The sequence below is a fragment of the Wyeomyia smithii genome, chromosome 1 (genome assembly GCF_029784165.1).
Source record: "Wyeomyia smithii strain HCP4-BCI-WySm-NY-G18 chromosome 1, ASM2978416v1, whole genome shotgun sequence".
In the NCBI taxonomy this organism is placed as follows: domain Eukaryota; kingdom Metazoa; phylum Arthropoda; class Insecta; order Diptera; family Culicidae; genus Wyeomyia; species Wyeomyia smithii.
The window spans coordinates 28,169,098-28,193,960 of NC_073694.1; the positions used below are offsets into that span (position 1 = coordinate 28,169,098).

At 41.3% G+C, this 24,863-nt stretch overlaps 1 protein-coding gene across 1 annotated transcript in view; it reads left to right on the plus strand.

The window, feature by feature from the left end:
- Positions 1-24,652, plus strand: part of LOC129733313 (metabotropic glutamate receptor 5-like) — a 53,949-nt gene extending 29,297 nt beyond the window's left edge. The window contains exons 8-14 of the mRNA XM_055695085.1: positions 72-165; positions 6,814-6,983; positions 7,073-7,152; positions 14,792-14,957; positions 22,659-22,791; positions 22,855-23,449; positions 23,510-24,652. Coding sequence (XP_055551060.1) covers positions 72-165; positions 6,814-6,983; positions 7,073-7,152; positions 14,792-14,957; positions 22,659-22,791; positions 22,855-23,449; positions 23,510-24,524 — 2,253 coding nt within the window. The 3' untranslated portion in view covers positions 24,525-24,652. The remainder of the gene's footprint in view (positions 1-71; positions 166-6,813; positions 6,984-7,072; positions 7,153-14,791; positions 14,958-22,658; positions 22,792-22,854; positions 23,450-23,509) is intronic.
- The last annotated feature ends 211 nt before the right edge of the window (positions 24,653-24,863 follow it).

Below are 24,863 nucleotides of genomic sequence, written 5' to 3' on the forward strand. Positions count from 1 at the left end.
TAATCAGATTTTCATCCACCATGCTTCTAAAATAATGTTCACTGCATACTTTTACAATTCAACTATTTCAGACCAAATTCAACTGTCGACTGCCCGTTAATGAAGCAACGCTAAACGACGGACTGCAGCAAGGATTTGCCAGTGAAGCAAAGTCGGTTTGCACAGGTAAGGTTCCTACAGGGATGTTGTTTTCGCAATTACAACCAAATTTGCGATTAATTAGTGCCCGGAAAATCAAATCAAACTTCGAGTTTTCTGCAGCAGGAAATAATCCGAAAAATTTCGACCCACCAAATGTTTTAAATGAAAACCTGCTTTATTCTGGCCGGAAAAATCTGCTCCATTCAAATCTTACAAATCTTACAAATCTTATGGCAGAGCTGCATGCCACCACGGGTCGGCGCGTGGCGACCGCCGAGGTCACGTTACATGAGGGCGACCGCTGACAGTACCTAACAGCCCTGGACCAGCAGCGGGAGATTGCTTAGGGGTGGTGAGGGTCGGACACTGGGCCGTCGACTCCTCGTAAATGCCACAATTACCCGGAAGCATCTCTGACGGAGCGAGTAGTGCCGCTCCCATCAACCAAATGCACTCCCCCGCCCATTGGGGCCGACACCAGTAAGGTCCCAATTATGGCAACTGGCAGCGAACGAAACGGATTCGAGTCGGATACGCTAAGGAACCACGACCAAGGGCTGGCACCTGCATCGAGCTCCCTTAGTAAAGTCGCGTGACAGCGGCTTGAAACGGCGAGATGGTACCCGGTGCAGGGGTCTCCGTCCCGTAAAACCTGGCAGGCCTTCCAGTACGTTCCGCGTCCATTGCCTGGTGGGAATCAGGCAGAGAAGGATCAGATGGGGGGGAACTAGTCCTAGGACAAGATGCCCCTTTCCTGACTTACGCGGGCGGGGGCGTGATAGTGCTCATAAGGTACTATGGCGACCCCCCTTACCCATGGCCTCACTGCTTCGGCATAGATTACCATGGGACCATACAAGCGACTTCTCATCTATGGACAAGGATAGCGGCTGGAAGGGGGACCCAATTAACAAAAATGAGCTCGAAGAACCCAAAAGAGACGGGTGCGGAGGGGTTACCAAATCCCTTCGCACGAGGTGGCATCCAGCGGTCTCCGCAGAAGAAGGCGGAGACGGATGCGGCGAAGTCTGGAGGTGGAAAAACGGCGAATCCGTCGGTGTCCACACCAGACATCTCGGTGGACGGTCCCTTGCTAGTCAAGGCCGTCGAAAGGTGCATGGACACGCGGCCAAGAGTGGCGGCGCTGTCTGAACAACTCGATGCCATAATCGAGTTCTCGGCGAATAGGCGAAACATCGCTGGCGACCTGAAGCAGAGCCTCCTCCTGCTTCGGAGCACCATTGATGAAGCCAGAAAGGAGCACGAAGAACTCGTAGCTCGGGTGAAGGCGGCCGAGAAAGCGGCCAGGACCGGGAGGGCGACTGCATCTAAAGAGGTGCAGACAGACGCCCCCTCGTTCGCGTCGGTCTGCTCCACGGGGCAGGTCGCTAAGCGAACGAGGCAGTCCCCGGGGGAAACGGCCCCCGGGAACACCAAGAAACGATTGGTCGTGCTACTCCCACGGGAACACACGCCAACCGGTTCAAGGTCCACCGCGGAAAAGGCACAGGTGGAGGCTACGGGCAATCCTTGGACTACCGTAGAGGGTAGGAAGCGTCGGGAAGGTGCGACGCGTCATGATGGCGGAGCAGCCAGAGGACCAAAAAAGGTCAAAAAGGCGCGGAGTAGGGGTGATGCCCTCATACTCAAGACGGATGGGTCGAAGTACTCAGAAGTCTTGAAGAAGATGAGGGGGGAAACCCAGCTCAAGGATCTGGGGGCGGATGTGCGGAGTATCCGCCGATCTCGCACTGGCGAGATGATACTTGAGCTCCGGAAGGACGCCAAGAACAAGGGGGCTACCTACAAAACGGTAGCCGAAAAGGTCCTAGGGAAGGAGGTGCAAGTGCGGGCACTCACCTCAGAAGTGACTCTCCAGCTTAAAAACCTGGACGAAATCACTGAGGGGTGCGACATTGCACAAGCCCTTAAAGCGAAGTGCGGGGTGGAGGTGGCTAAGGAGTCAATCCGCCTCCGCAAAGGTCCGGCGGGGACCCAGGTAGCTACCTTCCGACTACCGTCGGCGGACGCTAACCTGGCCCTGAAAGAGGGCAAGTTGAAGGTCGGCTGGTCGGTATGTCCTCTGGGCATACTACAGCAACCAGACATTTGCTTCCGGTGCTTCGAGGGCGGACATAAGTCCTGGACCTGCAAGGGGCCCGATAGGAGCCAGCTGTGCAGGCGATGTGGAGGTGCAGGCCATAAAGCAAAGGACTGTGGGGAGTCTCCCAAGTGCATGGTATGTTCCGGGAAACGGGACGCCAAACACTTTATGGGAGGCCCCAGGTGCCCAGCCGGTAAGCCGGCTGCGAAACCACGGGCGTAAGGGTGACGCAACTGAACCTGAACCATTGCTTCGCGGCTCAGCAGCTGCTACACCAAGCAGCCACTGAGTCGTTGTCGGACATCGCCGTCATATCGGACCCCTACCGCATCCCTCCCGGAAACGGTAACTGGGTTGCGGACAAGTCCAGATTGGCGGCCATATGTACGACGAGCAAGTTCCCGGTTCAGGAGGTTGTCTCAACCTCAGAAGAAGGGTACGTAGTTGCTAAGGTGAACGGAGTGTTCTACTGCAGTTGCTATGCTCCGCCACGTTGGTCTACCGAAAGGTTCATCCAGATGGTCGACCTTCTATCCATGGAGCTAACGGGCCTAACGCCGTTGGTGGTGGCGGGCGACTTCAACGCTTGGGCTGTTGAGTGGGGAAGTTGCTTCACGAACCAGAGGGGCCAGATCCTGTTGGAGGCTTTTGCAAAGCTCAACCTAGATCTGGCCAACGTTGGGAACAAAAGTACATTTAGCAGAAATGGTGCGGAGTCGATCATCGACGTGACGTTCTCCAGCCCAGGACTGATCAAGAACTGGAGGGTAGACGATGGCTACACTAATAGCGACCACCAGGCGGTCTGTTTTAGTGTAGACAACAACGAGAGGGGGCAAGCGACGGGTAGAGCCAACACTCCGACCGTTCGCGGGTGGAAGACATCGCACTTTGATGCCGAGGTATTCGAAGAGGCAATGAGAAGGGAGCGCGAGGGGGGCAGTTGGCTTCGCCCGACTGCTGACCAACTAGTTGCTATGCTATCGCGGGCGTGCGACGCCACCATGCCTAGGACTCGCCAACCTAGGAATGGAAAGCCACCGGTCTACTGGTGGACGGACGCGATAGCCGACCTTCGCAGTGCGTGCCTCCGTGCAAGACGGAGGATGCAGCGTGCGCGAAACGAAGAAGAGAGGACAGAGCGCCGCGCAGCATTCAGTTCGGCAAGATCGATGCTAAAGAGTGCGATAAAGGCCAGCAAGAGGGCCTGCTTCGATAGGCTATGTGCGAGTGCCAATACAAATCCGTGGGGTGACGCCTACAGGATCGTAATGGCCAAGACTAAAGGCGCGCTGGCGCCTGCAGAGCGATCACCAGCGATGCTGGAGCGTATCATCGAGGGACTCTTTCCACGCCACGAGCCAAGTCCTTGGCCTCCGGCGGTCGAGTCTCACGTCCGACGTTCCAGTATCTCAGACATAGACCAGAGATGGTCGGCCAACCTGCCGAGCATCCAATCCGTGAGCGACGACAGCCGTGTCGAGGCAGGGGAGGAGGCAAGGGTTACGAATGAGGAACTCATCGTGATCGCCAAATCCCTAAAGGTGAGCAAGGCACCGGGACCGGATGGTATCCCTAACCTGGCGATCAGGCTGGCGATAAAAACGGCCCCCGGGCTGTTCAGGGCAGTCATGCAGAGGTGCCTGGATGACTGTCTCTTTCCGGACAGGTGGAAGCGGCAGAGACTGGTCTTATTGCCGAAGGCTGGGAAACCGCCAGGGGACCCATCGGCATATAGGCCTATCTGCCTGCTGGACACCGCGGGCAAGGTGCTTGAGAGGATCATCCTCAACAGACTGGTGAGGTACACGGAGGGTGTACACGGTCTGGCAAGTAACCAGTTCGGCTTCCGGAAGGGCAGGTCCACGCTGGACGCAATCTCTTCTGTCATCAAGACGGCGGAGGTAGCAATCCAGCGCAAGAGAAGGGGAATACGCTACTGCGCAATCGTCACGCTCGACGTGAAGAATGCGTTCAATAGTGCCAGTTGGGACTCCATAGCGCTCGCGCTCAGGAGCATCCATGTACCGGTGTCGCTGTACAAGATTCTGGAAAATTATTTCCAGAATCGAGTACTTGTTTACGACACAGAGGAGGGTCAGAAGTGCGTCCCAATTACCGCAGGAGTTCCGCAAGGTTCTATCCTGGGCCCGGTGTTGTGGAATGTCATGTATGACGGAGTGTTAAAACTCAAGTTCCCTGTAGGGGTTGTGATCGTCGGCTTTGCAGACGACATAACGCTGGAGGTTTACGGCGAGTCTATCGAGGAGGTCGAGTTGACGGCCGCGCACTGTATACGCAAGGTCGAGGACTGGATGCGCTCCAGGAAACTGGAGCTCGCGCATCATAAGACGGAGGTCATGGTTGTGAACAACCGTAAATCGGAGCAACAGGCGGTGGTCAGAGTCGGAGACTGCACCATCACCTCGAAGCGATCCCTGAAGCTCTTGGGGGTTATGGTGGACGACAAGCTCACGTTCGGGAGTCACGTCGACTATGCCTGTAAGAGGGCCTCATCGGCTATTGCAGCACTATCTCGTATGATGTCCAATAGCTCAGCGGTTTATGGCAGCAAGCGAAGACTTCTTGCCAGCGTGGTTTCGTCCATACTTAGGTATGGTGGGCCAGTGTGGTCCAGAGCGCTAGGTACTAACAGTTACCGTGGCAAACTGGAAAGTACCTACAGGCTCATGTGCCTGAGAGTTGCGAGTGCGTATCGTACGGTGTCATACGATGCAATATGTGTCTTGTCCGGCATGATGCCTATCAGCATCGCCATCAAGGAGGACAGAGAGTGTTTCGACCAACGTGACACAAGGGGCATACGAGGTACCAGAAGGTCATTCTCGATGCTCCGTTGGCAGAGGGAATGGTCTAATTCCACAAAGGGCAGATGGACGCACCGACTCATACCGGAGATATCCGGCTGGGTCGGGAGACGACATGGCGAAGTGAACTTCCACCTGACACAAATCCTGTCAGGCCATGGTTGTTTCAGGCAATATCTGCACAGGTTCGGACACGCGGTGTCCCCCATGTGTCCCGAGTGCGTGGAGGAGGAGGAGACTGCTGAGCACGTCTTCTTCGTATGCCCCCGTTTCGTAAGAGCGAGGAGCAACATGATGGCTGTGAGCGGGCCTGGCACTACTCCGGACAATCTAGTCCGGAGGATGTGCGACGACCCGGACATCTGGAACGCGGTCTGTGCGGCCGCCTCTCAGATTGTTCTGGAGCTGCAACGTGTGTGGCGGGTCAACCACCAACACGCCAGTGGTAGCTAATTACCAGTCTCCAGGTAGTTAGCTAGGAGGTTATAAGAGTAAAGAGGGTGCATCACGCACAAAAGCCACTTCCCGACGTAATACTTAACCGTCGTTCCGGGAAGACCAGGGCTGGAGACTGGAGGGGTTTTAGTGGGTCGGGACAGGGATAAGTAGGTGTCTGGGGGAGTGTAACTACCCCAGCATCTCTCCCCTAGTCTCATCCCCACACCCTGAGTTCTCTTCTCAGGTGTCTGTTTGCAGATTTCCCCGCCACCTTTAAAAAAAAAAAAAAAAAAAAAAAAAAAAAGACCAAATTCAACTGTCGACTGCCCGTTAATGAAGCAACGCTAAACGACGGACTGCAGCAAGGATTTGCCAGTGAAGCAAAGTCGGTTTGCACAGGTAAGGTTCCTACAGGGATGTTGTTTTCGCAATTACAACCAAATTTGCGATTAATTAGTGCCCGGAAAATCAAATCAAACTTCGAGTTTTCTGCAGCAGGAAATAATCCGAAAAATTTCGACCCACCAAATGTTTTAAATGAAAACCTGCTTTATTCTGGCCGGAAAAATCTGCTCCATTCAAATCTTACCTACAAATAGGGTGCAAAGGACGCGCACACATACATACACGTCCTCATTGACAGCGCGGTATAGATTCTTGAGCTGAAAGCACACGGCCACACAAACAACCGGCGGGCATTTTCGAATCCACTTCGGAATGTAGGAATTTAACCTCATTCATCCTTCGAGCGCGGTCTCGCCCGTGTACTCTTCTCCTGTACCGGTGCAAGTTTCCGTCTTTCCGACAAAACTAATCTATATTTATATGTCAATTCGCGGAAAGGGTCACATACTTGCTGAGCGATTTTCTTGGATTCCGCTTCCGCTGATTGTGTGGAAGCTGGTTTCATTCATTGTTTTAAGATAGAGGTTTCACTAGCTTTCGTTTTTGGTTGAGAATGGGTTATCAACCAGGCTAGATGATTGAGGCGCACTTCAAAAAAGAGTAAACATCAACCTATTCAAAGACCTAACTCCGGAGGCGAAAATAAGTTTCGGTTTTGGTGAATGGCGACGGCTCCGTTTTTTAAAATATTTCTATCTCGAAGCGCTGGCGGGCATTGAAATGATGTTTAAGTCCGGTGTCCCGGTGATGATTAACGGGAATAAAAGATTCCCTTGTATCGATAATCCTTGCAAAGCATTGTCTTTCCCGCCAACTTTTAAATGAGTTTCGACGTTTAAAAGAATTTAATTAAAATTAATTATTACTAACATCTATTGTTTTTTCTCTCGCGCTCAGGAAACGAACAACTGTCAGACCGTTACCGCCAGGAACCGAAGATGAGCTTCGTCATCAAGGCGATCTACACGATGGCTTACGCGTTGCACGCCCTGCAGCAGGACTCGTGCGGTCGGAATACGGCCGGCATCTGTGCGGCCATGTTTCCCTTCAATGGGACACTGTTCTTGGTACGAAACCGAACCCTCTTCCCTCGCCACTCTCAAACCGGACAGAGGAAATTTAATTCATAACTCTTTATCTCCTTCCGACCACGCAGAATTACCTTATGAATGTTTCGTTCACCTACGAGTCGGGCGACACCGTCGAGTTTGACAGCAGGGGAGACCCTCCCGGAAGGTAAGACGGCGTGATTTTATTTGTGCTACTTTTGTCGCTTTTGTCTTTGGGTGCGAAATAGCTGTGCACTGGTTTGGAAAGCTGAAACGCTTTGCCATAAAGGCTGAAAACGATTTGGGAACATATTCTGCGGAAAAGAAAAAAGCGGTTTTAAATCTCCTGAACGAAAGCTGTGACCGAGAGAAGCTCCTTACAGATTTCGGAACGATAATGGTATTACTAACCTGTGTTTTCAATTTAACTGTCCGTTAGTTGGACCATTCATGATGCGCGACCATCGAATGTAAGCAATGGAGGCGCATTGTCACCTGTGTTAAAATGAAATACATTCGAAGTTTTTTTTCAATTTAAGTTATTTTGTTCCATCCTCCTACTCGAGACATGATGATTGCAAAGAACGTTTCACACTCTATATGAATTGGTTCGAAACGATTTGGAAAAGTGCAATTCTTGACGGTTGCTTGCTGCTGCTATCGAGTTGCGAAAAAGAAGGCTGGGAAAAACAACAGAATCATTGGAATTTTCGTCTGCTTCAATCAGTATCAAGCAACATCCTACCTTTCGAAGGATTCAATTCGTTTCAAGAGTGGCTTTCCGCGTCCTCGAGAAATAAAAATCGGATCCTAAATTTGAGCTTTTTGGAGTGTTTTTGCTCACCTTTTGTCAGAAATTGTCAGAATGTTTGAAAATCTTTTAGTATTGCAATTTTATATATTTTTTAGTTTCTTTCTTGTTATTTTAATTTTTTGAACCGTAGTTATTGTAACTTTTCCTCTTTTGTTTTTTTTTTCAGTTTAACTTATTAGGTTGTGTTTTAGTTATTTTTTTTTTCTAATGAATTTATTGATAACCGTCATTCTATCTATTAAATACTGTTTTTTCTATATTTCGCTTCGTTTCATTTTGACTGTCAACCTTCATGCAGGTCATCGCTTCCGTAATCTTTTCCATTTAGTTTGTTCTTTCCATCTTTATTTTTCGCCTTTTTTGCTTTTTATTTCCTCTACTTTTTGTACACCTTCCAAGCAGTTTCCTTCTTCTTAACTTTCAATTTTCTTTTTCATTAATTGATATAATTGTTTTGAATCTTCTTCCTCTTTTACTTTTGTCTTCGCTAACAGTTGCCAATGATCTTGCCTTTTTGTAACAGTATCAAATTTTCTGTCTGATCACTTATTATCATAGTTTAACCTCTTTCAATCGTTTCAGTTAAAGATTTTGCTTTTTTATTATTTCATTGTGATTTTGTTGATATTTATATTTGAAATTGTTTTTCAGAAACTTTTTTTACTTTTATCACCTACGTTTTTTTTTTCTTTTTATTTGTTCCGTCGTCAGTGTCTTTCCACAATTTTGGTCAATTTTCAATTTTTGTATTAGGCGGCATCCTTGAGCGTTACGATTTGTTACATAAGGGAGGGGGGGAGGTAAGATCAGCGTTACGTAACAAAAAATCTCTGGAGAGACTCTCCAAAAACGAGCATTTTTATTAGGCAAATTCTTCTACAGCGTTACGTAATTTGTTAGGGGGTAGGTGTTGGTGTTACGTTTCGTTACATATGGAGGGTGGGGGTCCAAAAATTGGGTTTTTTGGGTTACGTAATTTATGGATGCCTTATTTGCTTCATGTTGCTCATTTCTTTCATCTATTTTCACTATTGATTTCCTTATTCCTAATTACTATGTTCAAATACGCTGTAAATTTTTTCAGAGTTTTTCTTCCTCACCATTTTATTTTCACCACAATTTTTCACTTCGCAATTTTTATTTATATTCATATTTTTATTTATTTTTAGTTTTGTGATTGTTTCTTTTTGGTTCTTCTTTTGTCTTTCTTTTTTGATCCCATTCATAGTTCTCTCAATCTTTTTTACGTCGCATTGCAAACCAGTCTATTAAGTAATTTTTTTCACTGAGTTTTGTATCTAGTTCGGCAGGAAAGAAGGAAATTATTTAATTTCTATCGAGAAAACATTTTTAAAAGATTAATTCAAGTAGCAACATCATAAAAAAACTTGAAATTAAACAAATTTTACAAAAACATGTAGATCTCTAAAATTAGCAGAGATAGAAGGTTCTCACCTACTACGAAGTTTTATAAAATTTATTGATCAATAACTTTGCCCAAAACCGCAAAACTTTAGCGCGTGAGAGAAAAAGTGCGTATCGCAGCGTCACTTTTGCGGTCAAATCACAAACTAATTTGAGCATTCAAATTATAGTTCTAGCTATACCAAGGAGCTTAGTAGAAAATCAGAAACCGAATGGGTACACCCTGTGAGCGCTTATAATTTCGTTCCACAAGATTTCATTCCTGAACCAGTGCGCACTGGGATAGAACTTTTGTGAGAAGTCGAATCTCTCATGAGCAGAAACAAGAGGCAATGTATTCTTAGTTTCATTTCTACGTTTGTATTGTTCTTTATTCTTTTATTCGTATTTGCTTTGTCACTAGTGTTTTCTCATTAATTTGGAAATTTTTTGTATTTTGTTTCGGTTGCTCTTTGTTCGTTTTTTTTCTTTTATTTCATCTTTAATTCAGTGTAACCTTGTTTTTTTATATTTTTTTTTAAATTATGTATTTTCTTTCATCACGACTAGCGCGTTTTCCATCTATGTTGTGTTGTTTATTCTTTTCTTATATTTTCCTTTGTTACTGTTGGGTTCTCTACGGATACTCTTTTTGTACGTTTTAATTTGAATTGTTTGTTTAATTTTACTACAAGTTTTGATTTTTTCTCATTTATTGTTTATTAAACTTTCTTTATATTTCTATGGTTTTATTTTTAATTTCTCTAGAAATTAATTGCAAAATTATGTATGCTCCGTAAAGTCGTTAATCAGTTGGAATTTTTACACAATTTTTCCTTTTCGTCTTTTCACCGGAACAGAATACTTGGTAGTGCTTTCTAAAACTAATCCGATTATCTCGTTTGTGTTGTTTGCTCTTTTCTTTTTTATATTTCTCCTTTTTGCCTTTGGTGCTTTTATCTTTTTATGGCTGCATATTAAAAAAAGCGTTTATTTTTTTTCTTTGAACTTTTGTGTTGGTAACTCCGTCTTTAGTGTCTTCTGTTTTAATTTTGTATTTTTGTCTTGTTTGATTATTGTTAGTTCTGTTGTCAGTTTGTTTTTTTTTAATCAATTTATCAATTGTATTTTATTTTCTTTGGTTTCCTTGTCAAATATTTTTTTTTTAAGTTTTGTCGCAACTTTCATTTTTCATTTCGCAATTTTTGTACTATTTCCGCAGCTTTTCAAAATTAATTTGTTTTCAGTGCTTTGCTTCATTTATTTTTTCGTGCATTTTGTTGGATTAGATAAGTAGCGTTTTTTCTTTGAAAAACGACTTTATGAACTTGCAGTGCGCCGTAACATTTTTTTTTTCATTTCTGTTCTGTGCTTCTCTGACCATGTTGTTTTGACGTTGTTTTCCCTTCCTTTTTCACTTTTTCTTTTTTTTTCTTGGCTGTCCTAAGACTGTTTTTTTTTTGTGTCGTTTATTTTTTTTTCTCGAAATTTCACCTTTTTGCCTTTGCTGTTTTTTAGTTTTTCTGCAGTTTCACTTTACGTAAGTTGCTGAATTATTTTTGCTCTTTAAAGTTGAGAATCAGTCAATTGTTTGCGCTGTTTCATTTTTCTTTTTTTCCAGCATGCATGTTTTGTATATTCAAACCGTTCTAGGGTAGGGAACGGCTTTAGCAGTGGCGCCTATTTTAATCAGTCGTAGAAAACAGGCCTCAAACTCCTGCATTTTGATCAATATCGACAACTTCAATGATGGAAACGAAAACTTTGATTGTCTAGCTGTCTTACGAATATAAAAAAACCGTTAATCACAAAGAAATCTGTGAACAATTGCAATTGAAACAAATCGACCTATATTGCAGCCATTCAGGAGCCACTTCGGGTGCTGAAGAAAAAACGCCTGCAAAACAGATGGAAACTGCTTAAAATAGGTTCGGGGTGATTGGAATAGTGTTCCTCGATTGGTAACTTTGATTGATGATTGTTAAAGTTTGTTAACTTAGTTTTACAATCTGAAAACAAGTTCTGACAGAGAAAACGGTAGCGAACGGATTGATATACTACTGTTTGAGTTTCACCCAACACATTTCGAGTATTTCGTCTGAATACACAGGCGGTTCCTAAAGCTGCTTAGAATATGTTCCTTACCCTACTTTTTCCTTTTTTTATCTATTCGTCCTTCAACCGGAATAGAATGCTTCCTTCTTATTTCAACTTTCTACTATCGCTATCGCTTTTTTGTGTTGTTTTCTTCTTTCTTCTTTATATTTCATTTTCAAGCCTTTCTTCCTTTTCATTTATTTTCATTTATATAAAAAGAAATTTTAAATCAAAATAGTCTAATAACAGTGGTCAACACAGGTGCACTCCAAAAGCTCAAACCGCAAAAAAATGAAAGATTATAACTATTCAACCATTACTATGAATTTTAGTGACCCTAGCCATTACCGTTTTTTCAGAGACCTTAATGAGTTTTCTCGTATACATAACGTTAAAGTGATGAACTCGGCGAGCAATTTCTATTTTAATAAATTTCTAATTTTATTCAATCTCTTGTATCTTTTTTTGTATTTCGAACATAGAATTTACGAACTTGTAGAGCGATGTGATGTTGTTTCCTTTTGATATTTCGACCATTTTTGACGTAGAACTAGGAAGTACGGTTACATAGGGGTGTAAAATGAAAATCTATAGAATGGAAGAAAAAAATTATGTTAAATTTCAAATGCCAATTAGTCGGTTAGTTTTCAATCCCTTCGTTCTTGCAGCAATCGATTGGAAATGATTGATTGATTGATCAACAATCAACACAGATTTCGACCTTTGACTGGTCACAAAATGCTTACTTTCCCTAACACGGTCGACAGAACCAAGTTAACCGGTAATGCACTCTTTGGGCTATATAAGAGTCTGTCTCTGCTCAAACCAATCATTCTACTAGTAGAGCTACCAGGATGGTCCTGACTAAGTGGCAGCGGGTAGTGACAGCGTATAGCAGCAGTAACGGTAGCGAATAGCAGCAGCGGCAATTTTTATTATTAAAATGCTTTGCGATTTTTTATACGTGGATTTTTCAGAAAAGTCGTTTTTTTATGCGTCATATTTTATTGGGATTTTTCCTGTTCAAATCGCTTATTTAGAGTGTACGTTGAGGTTACATAATCCAATTATTGAATATTCACTGATTTGGCGCAACCTTTCAATATGTTTTCATGATTTTCAGCTCGATTCGCATGCAGAAGTAACACGGCTATCAATTTTTTTTTCGAAAGAATTTAGCAGAAATGCATAAAAACGCTATCTCCCAGATGGTCTCGAGGTACGATATTCGTCTAATAAGACAGTCGCCGTAGGTTCGAGTCTTGGCTCGGAAAAGACTCTTAGTGTCAGTGGGATAGTAGCGTTAGCCCCGCACTTGTCCTGTACACTTAACAGTTGAATGCGAAGTCTGTGTATAATGAACAGGCAATCGAGTTAGAATCGGAATGTAGCACCAAGGCTTTGCTTTTTGATTAAAAACGCTTAGGAATTGATTGTTTTCTACACGGATATCGGAATTACCGCGGTTTTTTACGCGCTATGTATCCCTCGTGTAAAAGAAAAATATAGTGTATTGGCTGTAGAAGGAAGAGTAAAAGTACGAAAATCCGTCACTGACCACGGTGACAAAAGTAAACTTCCTTTCCGTTTATAGTCGTTAGAGATGCAGGGACAAATTCGCTCTCTGGCAACAACGATCGTAACACTGACTTCTTTCCTTCCCGACCGTGAATTGTTGTACATTGAACATTACAAATTAATCCCAAATTACCATCTTACTCTTTGTTCGACTTCACTAGTTAAGATCCATCACAAAGAAACAACTACGAAATGTGCGGTCGTTCCGCAATTTTCCCCTTTGCAAATGACCTAATATTTTTTGTAATTGTTTTTTTTTTCACAGCACTTTGTCTCAAACGCAATGATTTTTTTTCAGTTTTCACATCTTTCCTCCAGTCTTATCGTTTTACCGATTCATCTTTTCACCGTGATAGAATCCTTTGAATAGTCAAGTCGAAACGATTGTGAAAAACAATTTGAGGTATTTGTGTCATTCATGGCATTCTGGTTTCGATTGTATGTTTTGTCTTTTGCTTCTTTTTTATTTCGCTTTGTTTGTACTCGTACACTTTGGCAATGGCGCCTTTTTATAATATTGGCGAAATTTTGTTTTTTTTAGGTTTCTTTTTGTTCATTTTGCTGTTTCAGCTTTCGTATTTGTTACGTTTTGTTCCTTCTCTATTTTCAGTTTTTTTTTTTGGTTTCTCCATCTTGTTTGAATTCTTGTTCCATTGTCTATTTCATATTCTTTCTTAGTTTCGTATCTACGTTTTGCCTTTTTCTTGTTCTTTTTTCTCATCTTTCTCTGGTGTCTTTTCATAGTGCTGGCAATTTTTCTTATTTTGCGTCATACGATTTCTGTTCACTTTTTTGTTGTTTTTTTTATTTACTTTTCAAAGTTTTCTTGCTGAATTCATTGATTTTATCCATTTGATATTTACTATTTACTGTTTCTCCTATTTTCCTTACTATCTTTTTTCATGCAGACATACAATGAACGAGTTTGCACAGCAATTCTAATGTTATCTATTCTTTTTCTGGTTTATGTTATTAATTTGATAAATGATCTTTTCGTATCTTTACGACATTGTTTTGCTGTTTTTTGGCTCAACACTGAGTTTCAAAGGTCTTTTTAAATCAAACTTTTTCAAGGTTTTGTGATTACCGATTTTCGGGATTTTCGGTACCCTGTTTATAAAACGATAAGAGTCGTTTCAATATCAAGTTTTGAGTATATTCAAAGATGCGTTTATCAAAAAAAAAAATCAAAAAATAAAACCATATTTTTCGATATTCTGTTAGCTACTCTTAGATGATTGGAATAATCAAATAACAACATAGCAACACTTACATAAAACATCCAACAATTTACCGCAAGGCTGCTGCTGATTATCGTAGCATAAACACATTTATCCTTAGAGCGCCCTTTTTATTCCTGAAGCACATCCGTTGATTATCCGAGGAAAGTTGGCGAATTAGAATGTTCCGACACTGCCAAACCAGCTGCAGGCACCCGGAAATATTTCGTACTGAGCGAGTACTCGTGCTTGCATGAATTATCATTTCAGCAAAAGCAGTAAAGCATGGAACGATCATGCTTTGGATTAATGTGGTGTGCTCTGTTTCACAAAAAAAACTTTTTTTTCCTCTCAACACGTTTCAAATGAAATGTTCTACACTAGCCGGAGCTAAAACCATGTCAATTTGTGCTCTTTGTTGCGTTGACTGATTCGATCTGCGGATGAAAGAACAAATGTTTGTTTATTATTAAAAAGTTATCTGTTGCAATAAAAAACGATAGATTCAAGTAGTTTTAAACCGACTTTTCACTGTGACATTTGATGAACAGTAAAGCTTTTTAAAAATTAATTACACTTAATTATTCCATTAAATCCACCAAAGGTTGAGTGTCGCAAAAGTACCAATAAAAAACCGTGACTGGCTGCATTTTACTGCGTTTACAATCATCTATTCTCTGTCTTTTTTTTCTCGCTGTCATCCTTCTCAACAGGTACGACATCATGAACTATCAGCTGCTGGAGGACGGAAGCTACGATTATGTCCAGGTGGGCGAATGGAACAACGGGTCGCTTAACTTTTTGCGTGATCTGCAGGAAGCTTCGACGGGTCCGGTGGAGTCCGTCTGCTCGAAACCGTGTCTTCCCGGGTATTACAAGGTAATTTTTTTTCCACTATGAAATACCTTTTAACCTAGTAAACACAACATGCGTAGACAAGCATATAAGATAATGGTCCTTATTTCATTACGTGTTTATTTTCACTGACTGCAACGAACGTGATTAAGGAAACATGAGCAAGTAAGCTTGCTTAATTACTCCAATGCTTTTTTTCTTGCTTGACAGTATGGAGCTGAAAATGCAAGTAAAAAGAAAAAAACTGTTCCCACAACACTGTGTGACGGCGTGAAATGATTTGTTGGGAAAAACTCGAAAACTACCCCGAGGAAAGCTGGGGAGGAAAGAGAGAGCAAAGCATCCTGCCTCGGCTAGACTCTAATATGCAAATGATTTAATTATCACGCTGCTTCGGTCGCGGGGGGAAAGACTTCCGCTCCTTCCTCTACTCCCCCTCTCCTTGTATAACCATGTACACATGTACAGAGTACACTGGATGAATCAACACAGAGCCTTTTATATTCCCATTGTGTGACCGACAGGACGTAGAAAAACTATTTTAGTCTTTGCTTCCGAAAGCAGTCGTAAACTTTTATGTGCGTGTTAACTAAGTTATGAAGGGTGCAATGTTCTGTGAGTTGGGTGAGTTTTTCAGCGATGTTCGGGGATTTTACGATATATGGAAGGATTATTTTGAATGGGTTGCAACCAAAAGAGACAGAGCATATTACGTCACATGTTTTTTCTAAGCCACTTCGGCGCATTATTGCAGCTGTAATACTGAGGCGACAAAAATAGCACTCAAAAATTTTAAAATGAAACTCAATTTCCTCCTCCAGGATCCGATTGGGAACCAATGTTTTCCTCACAGAGCACTTCCTGGTTCTCTTCCCTGTTTCTAGGTGCAGAAGATGTTTTCTTGGGTGACCTTTTCGATATTTCTTAGTCAGTAGAATAAATTATTTGATTTCCGTTGCGAGAGTTTTCCGCGAGAATCGTATCCAGTCAATCTGAGCTGTGATGACTTCTGTGGTGGCTTTTTCCCAACCCGGACAAAGCTAATAATTGCATTCGGTGCTAATGCTATGAAGTGGCGGAAATGAGCAGTCGAGTCAACACAAACACAATTGGCGGCCGGTATGCCGATTCAATCCATTTCGCACGTGTTGGGTTTTCGAAAGCAACAGTAACAATTACTTTAAAATTAGAAAACAAAATAAGAAATCACTTTTGATCGAAATTAGGATATTATAAATCAAGCAAAAATGTGACAAATAAAAATACAGGGTGGCAAAAAAAGTTTTCACAATTAAATCTTATGATTTTCCCTGATATTCTCTAAAATATGACATTAATTTCCCTGATATTTTTCAGCAGTCGGCACAAAAAAGTGCAACGTAAAAGAACGCAGCTCTGAAATCCCAGTGGAAAACGTCTTTGATCGAATATAGACCAAGCAGTAAAGGTCCCGCATTGGCCTTTTACGCTAAATAAATTGGTTTTGGCGCTAAAGAGCCGTTCAAAATAGATTTGCGCTTTGGTTGAAAACTTTTTCCTGATTGTTTTTCAGTTTTCTCTGATATTCTCTGATCAACAAAATGAATTCCCTGACATTCCCTGATTGTCCAGTTTTTTTCAGGTTTTCGCCAACCTGAAATATCTATAAAAAAATCATAAAAATGGAAAGTTCTCTATGACAGACGTGATAGATTTCTATTGTCTTTGAAACAATTTTTGGAAAAGTATGAACTTTAAAGAAGTGAGAACGCTAAAAAGTAGACTGTCAAAAAACTATAACATGGAGACATAATTTTCGTGCACCGTATGGGAGCACCTTAACAATATTACGAAAGCTCAAAATAAAAAAAAAAGAATATTGAATATATTATAAAGTTAATTATGCGCTAAATGTGAAGTCAAAAATATATAACATTTCGAAAATAAAAATACTTCTTTAATGTCCAATTTGTCGTGTTAATAATTTTAAAATTGAGGAAATAAAAAATAACTTAAAAACGACTGTGAACGTGAAATTCCAAGGGAAATGTTTTATGTACGACGTTTCGGCCTTTGGACTTGGCTTTTTCGGGAGATTTATAAATTAATTGAATCGATTTATGTGAATAGTACTTTCATTTCTATCGTTTTTCTTTCCAAAACACTCACAAAAATTGTACCTTTTACATTCAGAGTACAAAGCTTTACGATAGGTTGTCATAGCTATCAATAGGCTCTCCTTCAAGGTACCAATATTGAAACGTTAGAGAACTACATAATTGTGTCTTTTGACGTGGTTTCTTCATTTATTAACGTACCTAAGGATGTGGTACACGTAACAAAGGAAGAATGGACAGAGATAAAAAAAACATACACGCATCGACAAAGATTTGTTCCTGAAGATTGTGTCCCTTATGCTGCGTTTTATGCTCAGACGTTTGGAACAGTTATGGGGAGTTCGCTGTCGCCAATCTTGGCGGAAATGGTGCTCAACAAATTGATTGGAACAAAAATTGACAGTTCGATTTTTCCCATCCCATGCCTTAGAACATTCAATGATGATTTTTTTATCGTTCTACCTGAAAATAAAGTGAAAGCGTATCGCTGGATGCTTTCAACAACTACAATGAACATTTGCAGCTTACGGTAGAGAAAGACATGAACATGACCGCTACCAGGGAGTTGAACACAAGGTTATCAGCGGAATGGTACAGTCGCATCTTAGCTCATAGTTAACAGGATAGAGTATCTCTGCCATTTTATACCTATTAACCACATTAATATTGTTCCATGTATAAAAAACCCTTCAAGTTAGAGTCCATCTTGGTGTCATCAGAGGTATGAGCCCGAGATAACGAATAAAATCAACTAACGCATCGTAAAAGTTTGCAGGTAATTCTGAAGCTCAAACTAACTCTAACATTTTTATATAGGTACTTTGAAGGAGATCCCATTGATAGCTATGACAACGTAACGTTAAGGTTTGCAAAAACGATAGAGTTTAAAAAATGTACTACAGGTCGGACTCGATTATATAGAGACTCCATTATATATTGACTCGATTATATGTGATTCGATTATATATAATTTTAGACTCGATTATATACAGAAGCCAAAAAATTTTCTCTTGAATTTCAAATATAATTGTGATCTCCTAGTTAGTGTCAGTAGGATCGTAGTGCTAGCCCCACAATTGTCCTGTACACTAAACAGTCGGCTGCGAAGTCTGTGTATAAGTAAAACAGAAGGTCGAGTTCCGAATCGGAATGTAGCACCAAGGCTTTGCTTTGCTTTATATGTAATTACACTCGAAAGAACTTCATTTACAGTGTTGTGTTTTGTGCAAAAAACATCTAACAATTACAACGAAGTTAAAGTTTAAAAAGATTAATTTTTTTGCTTCACAAGTTCGTTACATTTGCCAACAATTACATTCACTGTATTACGAAAACAGCTAATTTAAGTTGTTATTTGTAAAGTTAAAAATAAAAAAATATCAAACAATGTTGAAAAGTAAAAAAAAAATAAAATAAATGGACTAAAAATTACTCTTCTATGAATTAGTATTTTAAGGAACTTACTCATTCGATATTATATCGGTCAAACTTTCAATCACCATCAATAGCAGCATTGCAGTTTTGATTGCACGCGAATAGAAGTCATGCCCGCTACAATGATAGACGACGAGAAATTAGCTACGGTACTGTTGCTTTTACCAGCATGTTTTCTTTCAAAACATCAGTTTCTATTACGCTCTTCCAGCAGAAATTGTTCGAGAAGAAGGCTTGTTTGAAGCTTTTCGAAAAAACCTTTACCTTCGAGACATCAAATTAGTCTAGGTTCATGGAAGCAATCATAAATTGACCTATTGGAACGGGGATATTCTGTTAATTTTTGTTTTGGATATTGATACAGAGAATATCACAGGGAATGATTGGTGTCTATTCATGTCGTCTGTGCTAGGAATGCTCACATGTGATTGGTTCATTGTTCGCGTAAATTTGTCCTTGACACTTTTTATCGATTTTTATCACTTTGCAATGAAAAATAATGATAACTTGTGTAGTACAAAATTGTTCACATTTTATCTATCCATCAATATATTGGCTATTGTTTTCCATCATGTGGTTATGCTGTTATTATCGTTTGAAATCTGACGCAACATTTGCCAGCTTCATTTCCAATTTTACAGAATGCATACCAGTATAGAAAACAAAGACGTAGTCCCACGTCAAAACTCGAATGACAACAGAGATGTCAAAATAGCGAAAGATATCAAAAATGTAAAAAATTTCTGTGTTTTCGATATTTCTGATATATTTCGTTATTCAAAAAAAAAAAATATATGAAAAAAACAATGATAAAAATTATAGTAAATAAAATCAAATAACAAAAAAAAACAAGTGTTTTGAAAATGACAAAAATCACAAGGTTAGTCAAAATAGCTGGAATTAAGGAAAGGATTAAAATAAAATAATGTTAAAATTAATAAATTTGGACAAATAAAATAAAAAGAGGTCTCGTCGTTTTCGCTTCAACGCACTCTTTCAAAAATTACCCGACGTTTTGGCCCTTGAAAAAAGGCCATGGAAATGGCCGAAACGTCGGGCAACTTGACTAGATTGTCGTGTAACGGGTGAGTCATGAGTGGCAGGATTCAATTCCTGTCACGTTTTCGGCCAAACGCAAGGAAAGCGACAAACAGCAATGGGTGGTTTTGTTCCCCTCTTCGTGGGTGTTATTCGTGCTCAGCTTGTTTTTTCTATTCACGGCGAAGGTCGCAGAACAGAGTTTACTCCGGAAGCGCAACTTTCGGATGCACACTGTTTCCAAAGCTGCAAAAACGTGATCGAAATTATTTTGACCCGAAAAACTTGATTTCAGAGCCACAGTGTAAAGTTGTTCCATTAATCATTCTCCATGCTATAGAAGTTACAGTTTTGTGATCATTTCACTTAACAGTGAGAAGCGAATTTTACTTTTTTTCATTTTTGCATATAAAAATTCATCGTGTTCGGCAAAGTAGTAGCACATTTTATAAGAAACAACTTTGTCAAAGACACCATACTTCTATCTGTCTATTTAAATGGACTTACGTGGAGTTTCCTACAGATTACTACCGTGCTGGATCGAAATCCGTACACTTAAGCACATGATAATCTTCAACGGTCAATATAAAATCAAGAAATTACATATTGCTTTAAACTGTTAACTTGACATGTTAACTTATAGGTCTTCTTATATTTTATCACTATTTTCAAGCGAAATGATTTAAACTACTCTGAAACTCGAAAAAATCATGTTTGAATAGAACATGTTTTGAATCGAAATCCGTACGCAGTTTTTCGCCTGAATCGAAATCCGTACACTTTTGAATCGAAATTCGCACGCACGCGATATAGACTGGATTAAAGACCGCACAGCAGTGAATCAAAATCCGTATAGATATAGAAGTACGTAAATGAATTTTATTTTTCAATTTATCTTTAAATTTACGAATAAATATATTATATTTATTTATTATTTGTTTATTTGAGCATGTAGAGTAAGAATTACTTCTTATAAAATTCTACACTAAGCAAAAAAAAAAATTGTGGCGGTCAATTGGTTCCTAAAGTTTTACACGATTTTCTAATTTTTATATCAGCTGAAATAGTGCAGCTTTCTGTGCAAAACATGTTTTTAAAAAAATTTTATCGTTGTCCTTCAAAATTTGAATGAAGAATAAAAAACTGCTCGAAATGCCCTAAATTTCGAGCAATTTTTTATTTTTCGTCTAAAAATCGAAGGAAAACGATAAACTTTTTTTGAAAATCAAATTTTGCTCAGAAAATGCGGCTTTCTTTTAATGATATTTAAGAACTGGAGTAGCTTTAGGTCCCAATTGAATGATTCGACATAAAAAATATAAATTTTTTCTCAACTACCAGCTGCAAGACGCCTTCTTCCAGGCCCAGATTTAAGGAGGGGGCAAATGCCCCGGGCCCCCCGATTGCTATACCCCACTTCATGATCCAAATCTTCCTCTCCAGCAGTGAAGGTTGGTGGAACTCCTTTTGATTGAGATTCGTAGCCATAAGTTACGGCTCTTTTATCGTAGTCACTAGAACGCCGGAACCTCTCGAAGCTTCCCGGTACGACTTTCCCTCGCGCACTTCTGTCACAGCTCTTTCGGGATTGTTTGCCGTATATTTATGCTTGTTTTCTTCCATAAAAAGCTGAAAACAAGGATGAAAGTTCACCAAAATATGCATGATACACACGCTGTACGGATTTGGATTCAAGCGATTAACAAGGATCAAAATCCGTACGGCACAGTTTTTGATGAATAAATACAAAATGCACTATTTACCAGACAATACACAGCTCGAAAATGACAAAGACTTACCTTTTCAATCGATTTCAAAAAGATTCACAGAGTAAAACACTTATATCCCACTTAAAAAACGTTTTTAACTGAAGAACGTTTCCTTAGTGAAATCTCTAACTATGCGACGAAATGACAACTGAAACCGATACACGATTGATTTTTTATTTTTAATATTTTTATTTCATGGCCTACTGGCGCATAGTTCAATTTAACAGAAAGCCAATAGTTCGACGGACATGTACATGTAACTTTTATATGAGTTTTCATTTTTGTAATGCTTAAAACTGAAGAAAAACATCAAGGTGTGCGGATTTCGATACTGTACGGGTTTCGATCCAGCACGGTACTGAAAATCAGTTTTTTCAATATAACTTTTAGTAGTGATTTTCTAGAATTTTTCAATGTCTGAGAAGAAAGTTTATTTTTATCTCACATATATTTCTGGTTATTGACGATTGTCGCTTGTTGAAATACATGATGATAGTTTTTTGGACATAAAAAAAACTTATTAACTAACATTTTACTTACCTATCTTAAGTGATGGTTCTTTGATACATGGATGAACATTTCGATCCGTTAATGTCTCGCCAAATTTGGGTGATTGATTCAAAGCTCAATGGGATTAAAAAACATCAGTCCAGTAGTATGGACGCCATGAGGCCCTCAACCTATACAAGAAAAAAAAAAAGATTATAGATTGAAGCTTTAAAATTTTTGGAAAGAATCGGTATGCATTCAGACTGTAAAAGACCGTTGAGACGATTCAACAACCTCCCTTCAGTAACCAAAGCAAAGTTAATATCTGTGAAAGTTAAAAAGTGCTGCAAGTTGGCACTTGAGAGTGCAAACCTCTTTTAACATCTCTCAAGTAGAGCAACTGAACTTTGAATTTTGAATTAGCTACAAGCGTGAATTTTGTTCTGCCTTCCATTTTCCATCCCGTCCTCGGGAGATTATTCCCGACAAGGGCTTTTTCGTGAACTGAGACAGGGTTTTGGCGGGCGAGAAAAAAAATGCAGTTGAACCTTAATCAGCGGCTTTCGTTGCCCTTCCGGACGGCTGTGTACACTCCAGCAGTGTCAAGCTGTCATCACGTGGCTATTTCCGTGCAGCTGACACCACTCTCTCGGTTAAGGTTGCGGAAATTCGCGACCAGGTGTGTACTCTACGAAGAGGCCGGTAACAACACTCGACACGCCACCCGGTAGTTTTCACTTTTTTTTTGTTCTGCTTCTCGGTTGACAATAGAAGCAGTTCTTTCGTTTGGTTTGTCATTTTCGCGCCGCTAGAGCGATTAGTAATGTAAAATTTATACGACATGAGAAAGAAATGCAACAAATTTGTAATGAAGCTGGCAATCACTTTTGTCATTACAGAATCTCCAAACCGGTGGCCAGGAGAAGCAATGCTGCTGGGTGTGCGTTCCCTGCGAGAAGCACCAATTTTTGTACAACGAAACGCACTGTCGGAATTGTGACCTAGGATACTGGCCGGATCAATCTAAAACGGGTTTATTTTGTACACAGGGAGGGCAGTCCGGAAAAGGAATTGAATATTTTCTATGATTTACAGGTTGTCTTCAAATTCCGATCGAACACGTCCAGTGGGGTGACACGGAAGCAATCGTGGCCATCTCCTTTTCGGTGCTAGGTTTCATAACCACCGGACTGGTGTTTGGGGTTTTCATTCGTCACAACGATACGCCAGTGGTGAAATCATCCACCCGAGAGCTGTGTTACCTCATACTGGTCGGGATGATTATTTCACACAGTACCATTTTTGCCATTCTGGCTAAACCGTCAAAGTTTTCCTGTCTGATAAGTCGATCGATGCCCGGAGTGTCGTTTGCAATGATCTACGCTTCGCTGCTCGTTAAAACCAATCGCATCGCAAGGATTTTGGCCGGCTCTAAAAAGCGATTTCCCACCAAAAAACCAAGGTTCATGTCAGCTGCAGCGCAGCTGGTTATTACGGGGCTGCTGATTTCCATTGAGATTGCTATCGCTGTATTTATGTTGATTCTGGAGCCACCAAACACCGAACATCAATACCCGACCAGGCAGCGTACTGTTCTGGCTTGTAATACTACCCGTCAGGGCATTCTAGTCCCCTTAGCATTCATCTTTCTGCTGATTATTCTGTGTACTTTGTATGCCTGGAAGACGAGGTTCGTTTCGATTTTACTTATCACTACAAGTTTATGATTAACTCTTGATCTCCGTTTCAGGAACGTCCCGGAGAACTTTAACGAAGCCAAGTTTATCGGTTTCTCGATGTACACCACCTGTGTGATCTGGGTGGCCTTCGTTCCCATCTATTTCGGCTCGGAGTCGAAGATCATCACCATGTGCATATGTATTTCTCTGTCGGCGATGGTCACGTTGCTGTTTCTCTTCCTCCCAAAACTGTACATCATTCTGATTCGCCCGGAGAAAAACATCCGAGCGCTTTTCACCACTTCCAAATCGATAAGGTGCCACATCGGTTCGCGCGTAGCATCGGCTATCTCGCACAAAACTTCGTCTTCCTATTCCAGTGGCCCTGGGCCACCAGACGACTGTCACGAGTACAGTTTCGATACCCTTCCCAAGCCAATCATTCGATCCGCATCCTGCCAAACCTCGCTGGAACTTTTGAACAAGTTGCTTGAACTTCACTTCTATGATGCAGAACAGCGACAATCCGAACAAGCCACTCCCGGTCCCCGACAGCGAATAATATCTTCCACGCTCAAGCAGGTTCGCTACAGTCTTTCTCCAATCAAATCATCCGCCAAAAAGATCCTGAAGACCGACAAGCACCTACTGGTCCCGGAGGAAACCATAATAAATAACAACAACTACAACCATTCTCGCAATTCATCCGCCGACGAATTGCAGGAGAAAGCAACCATTCGAGAAACGTGCTACCATTGCGACCAGCTGGACTCCGTCCGCTCCCGGTACGACTTGATAGATCCGAAAAGCAATGAACCGGAACCGGAGGTTTCACATCTCCATCTGCAGCAGCAGCAGCATCAGCTAGCAAACGGTGGTGTCTACTTGATCAACAACAGCGGCACCGGAAATGAAACGGCTCGATCCGTGGGCTACGGCAAGTACGCAACCACGATGATCAGCGAGGAAAGCCTGTCGGAGTGCTCCATCAGCACCATGTCGGAGTCGTGCGATTGCAAGTTCAAAAGTATCACCATCAAGCTGCCGACGCCACCGGCCAACGCTCAACAGGTGGTCTACTTTTGATGAACACCAGGAGAGCAGGTTTTGCAGAGTTTACTAAACGTTACTATCACTAGAACATTTGTTTATCATGTAGTAGAATTTTAATGCTATGGTAAACATAATAACGAAAATGGCAATAAATGGTTTTATGTAACAGTAAGAGCACCTATCGTTTTTTATCGGATAGAATTGGGTTTTTGTCAACTGTTGGGTGTTTATTTTATTTTGGGACCAGTGATAATATCTATAGCATAGTCCTTCCTAGAGTTGATCATACCATTACTAATTTTGCATTTCAAAATTGTACAGTTGCCACTAGAGGACTGGGAATTTCTAAATAATAATGATTTCTTTCATCGG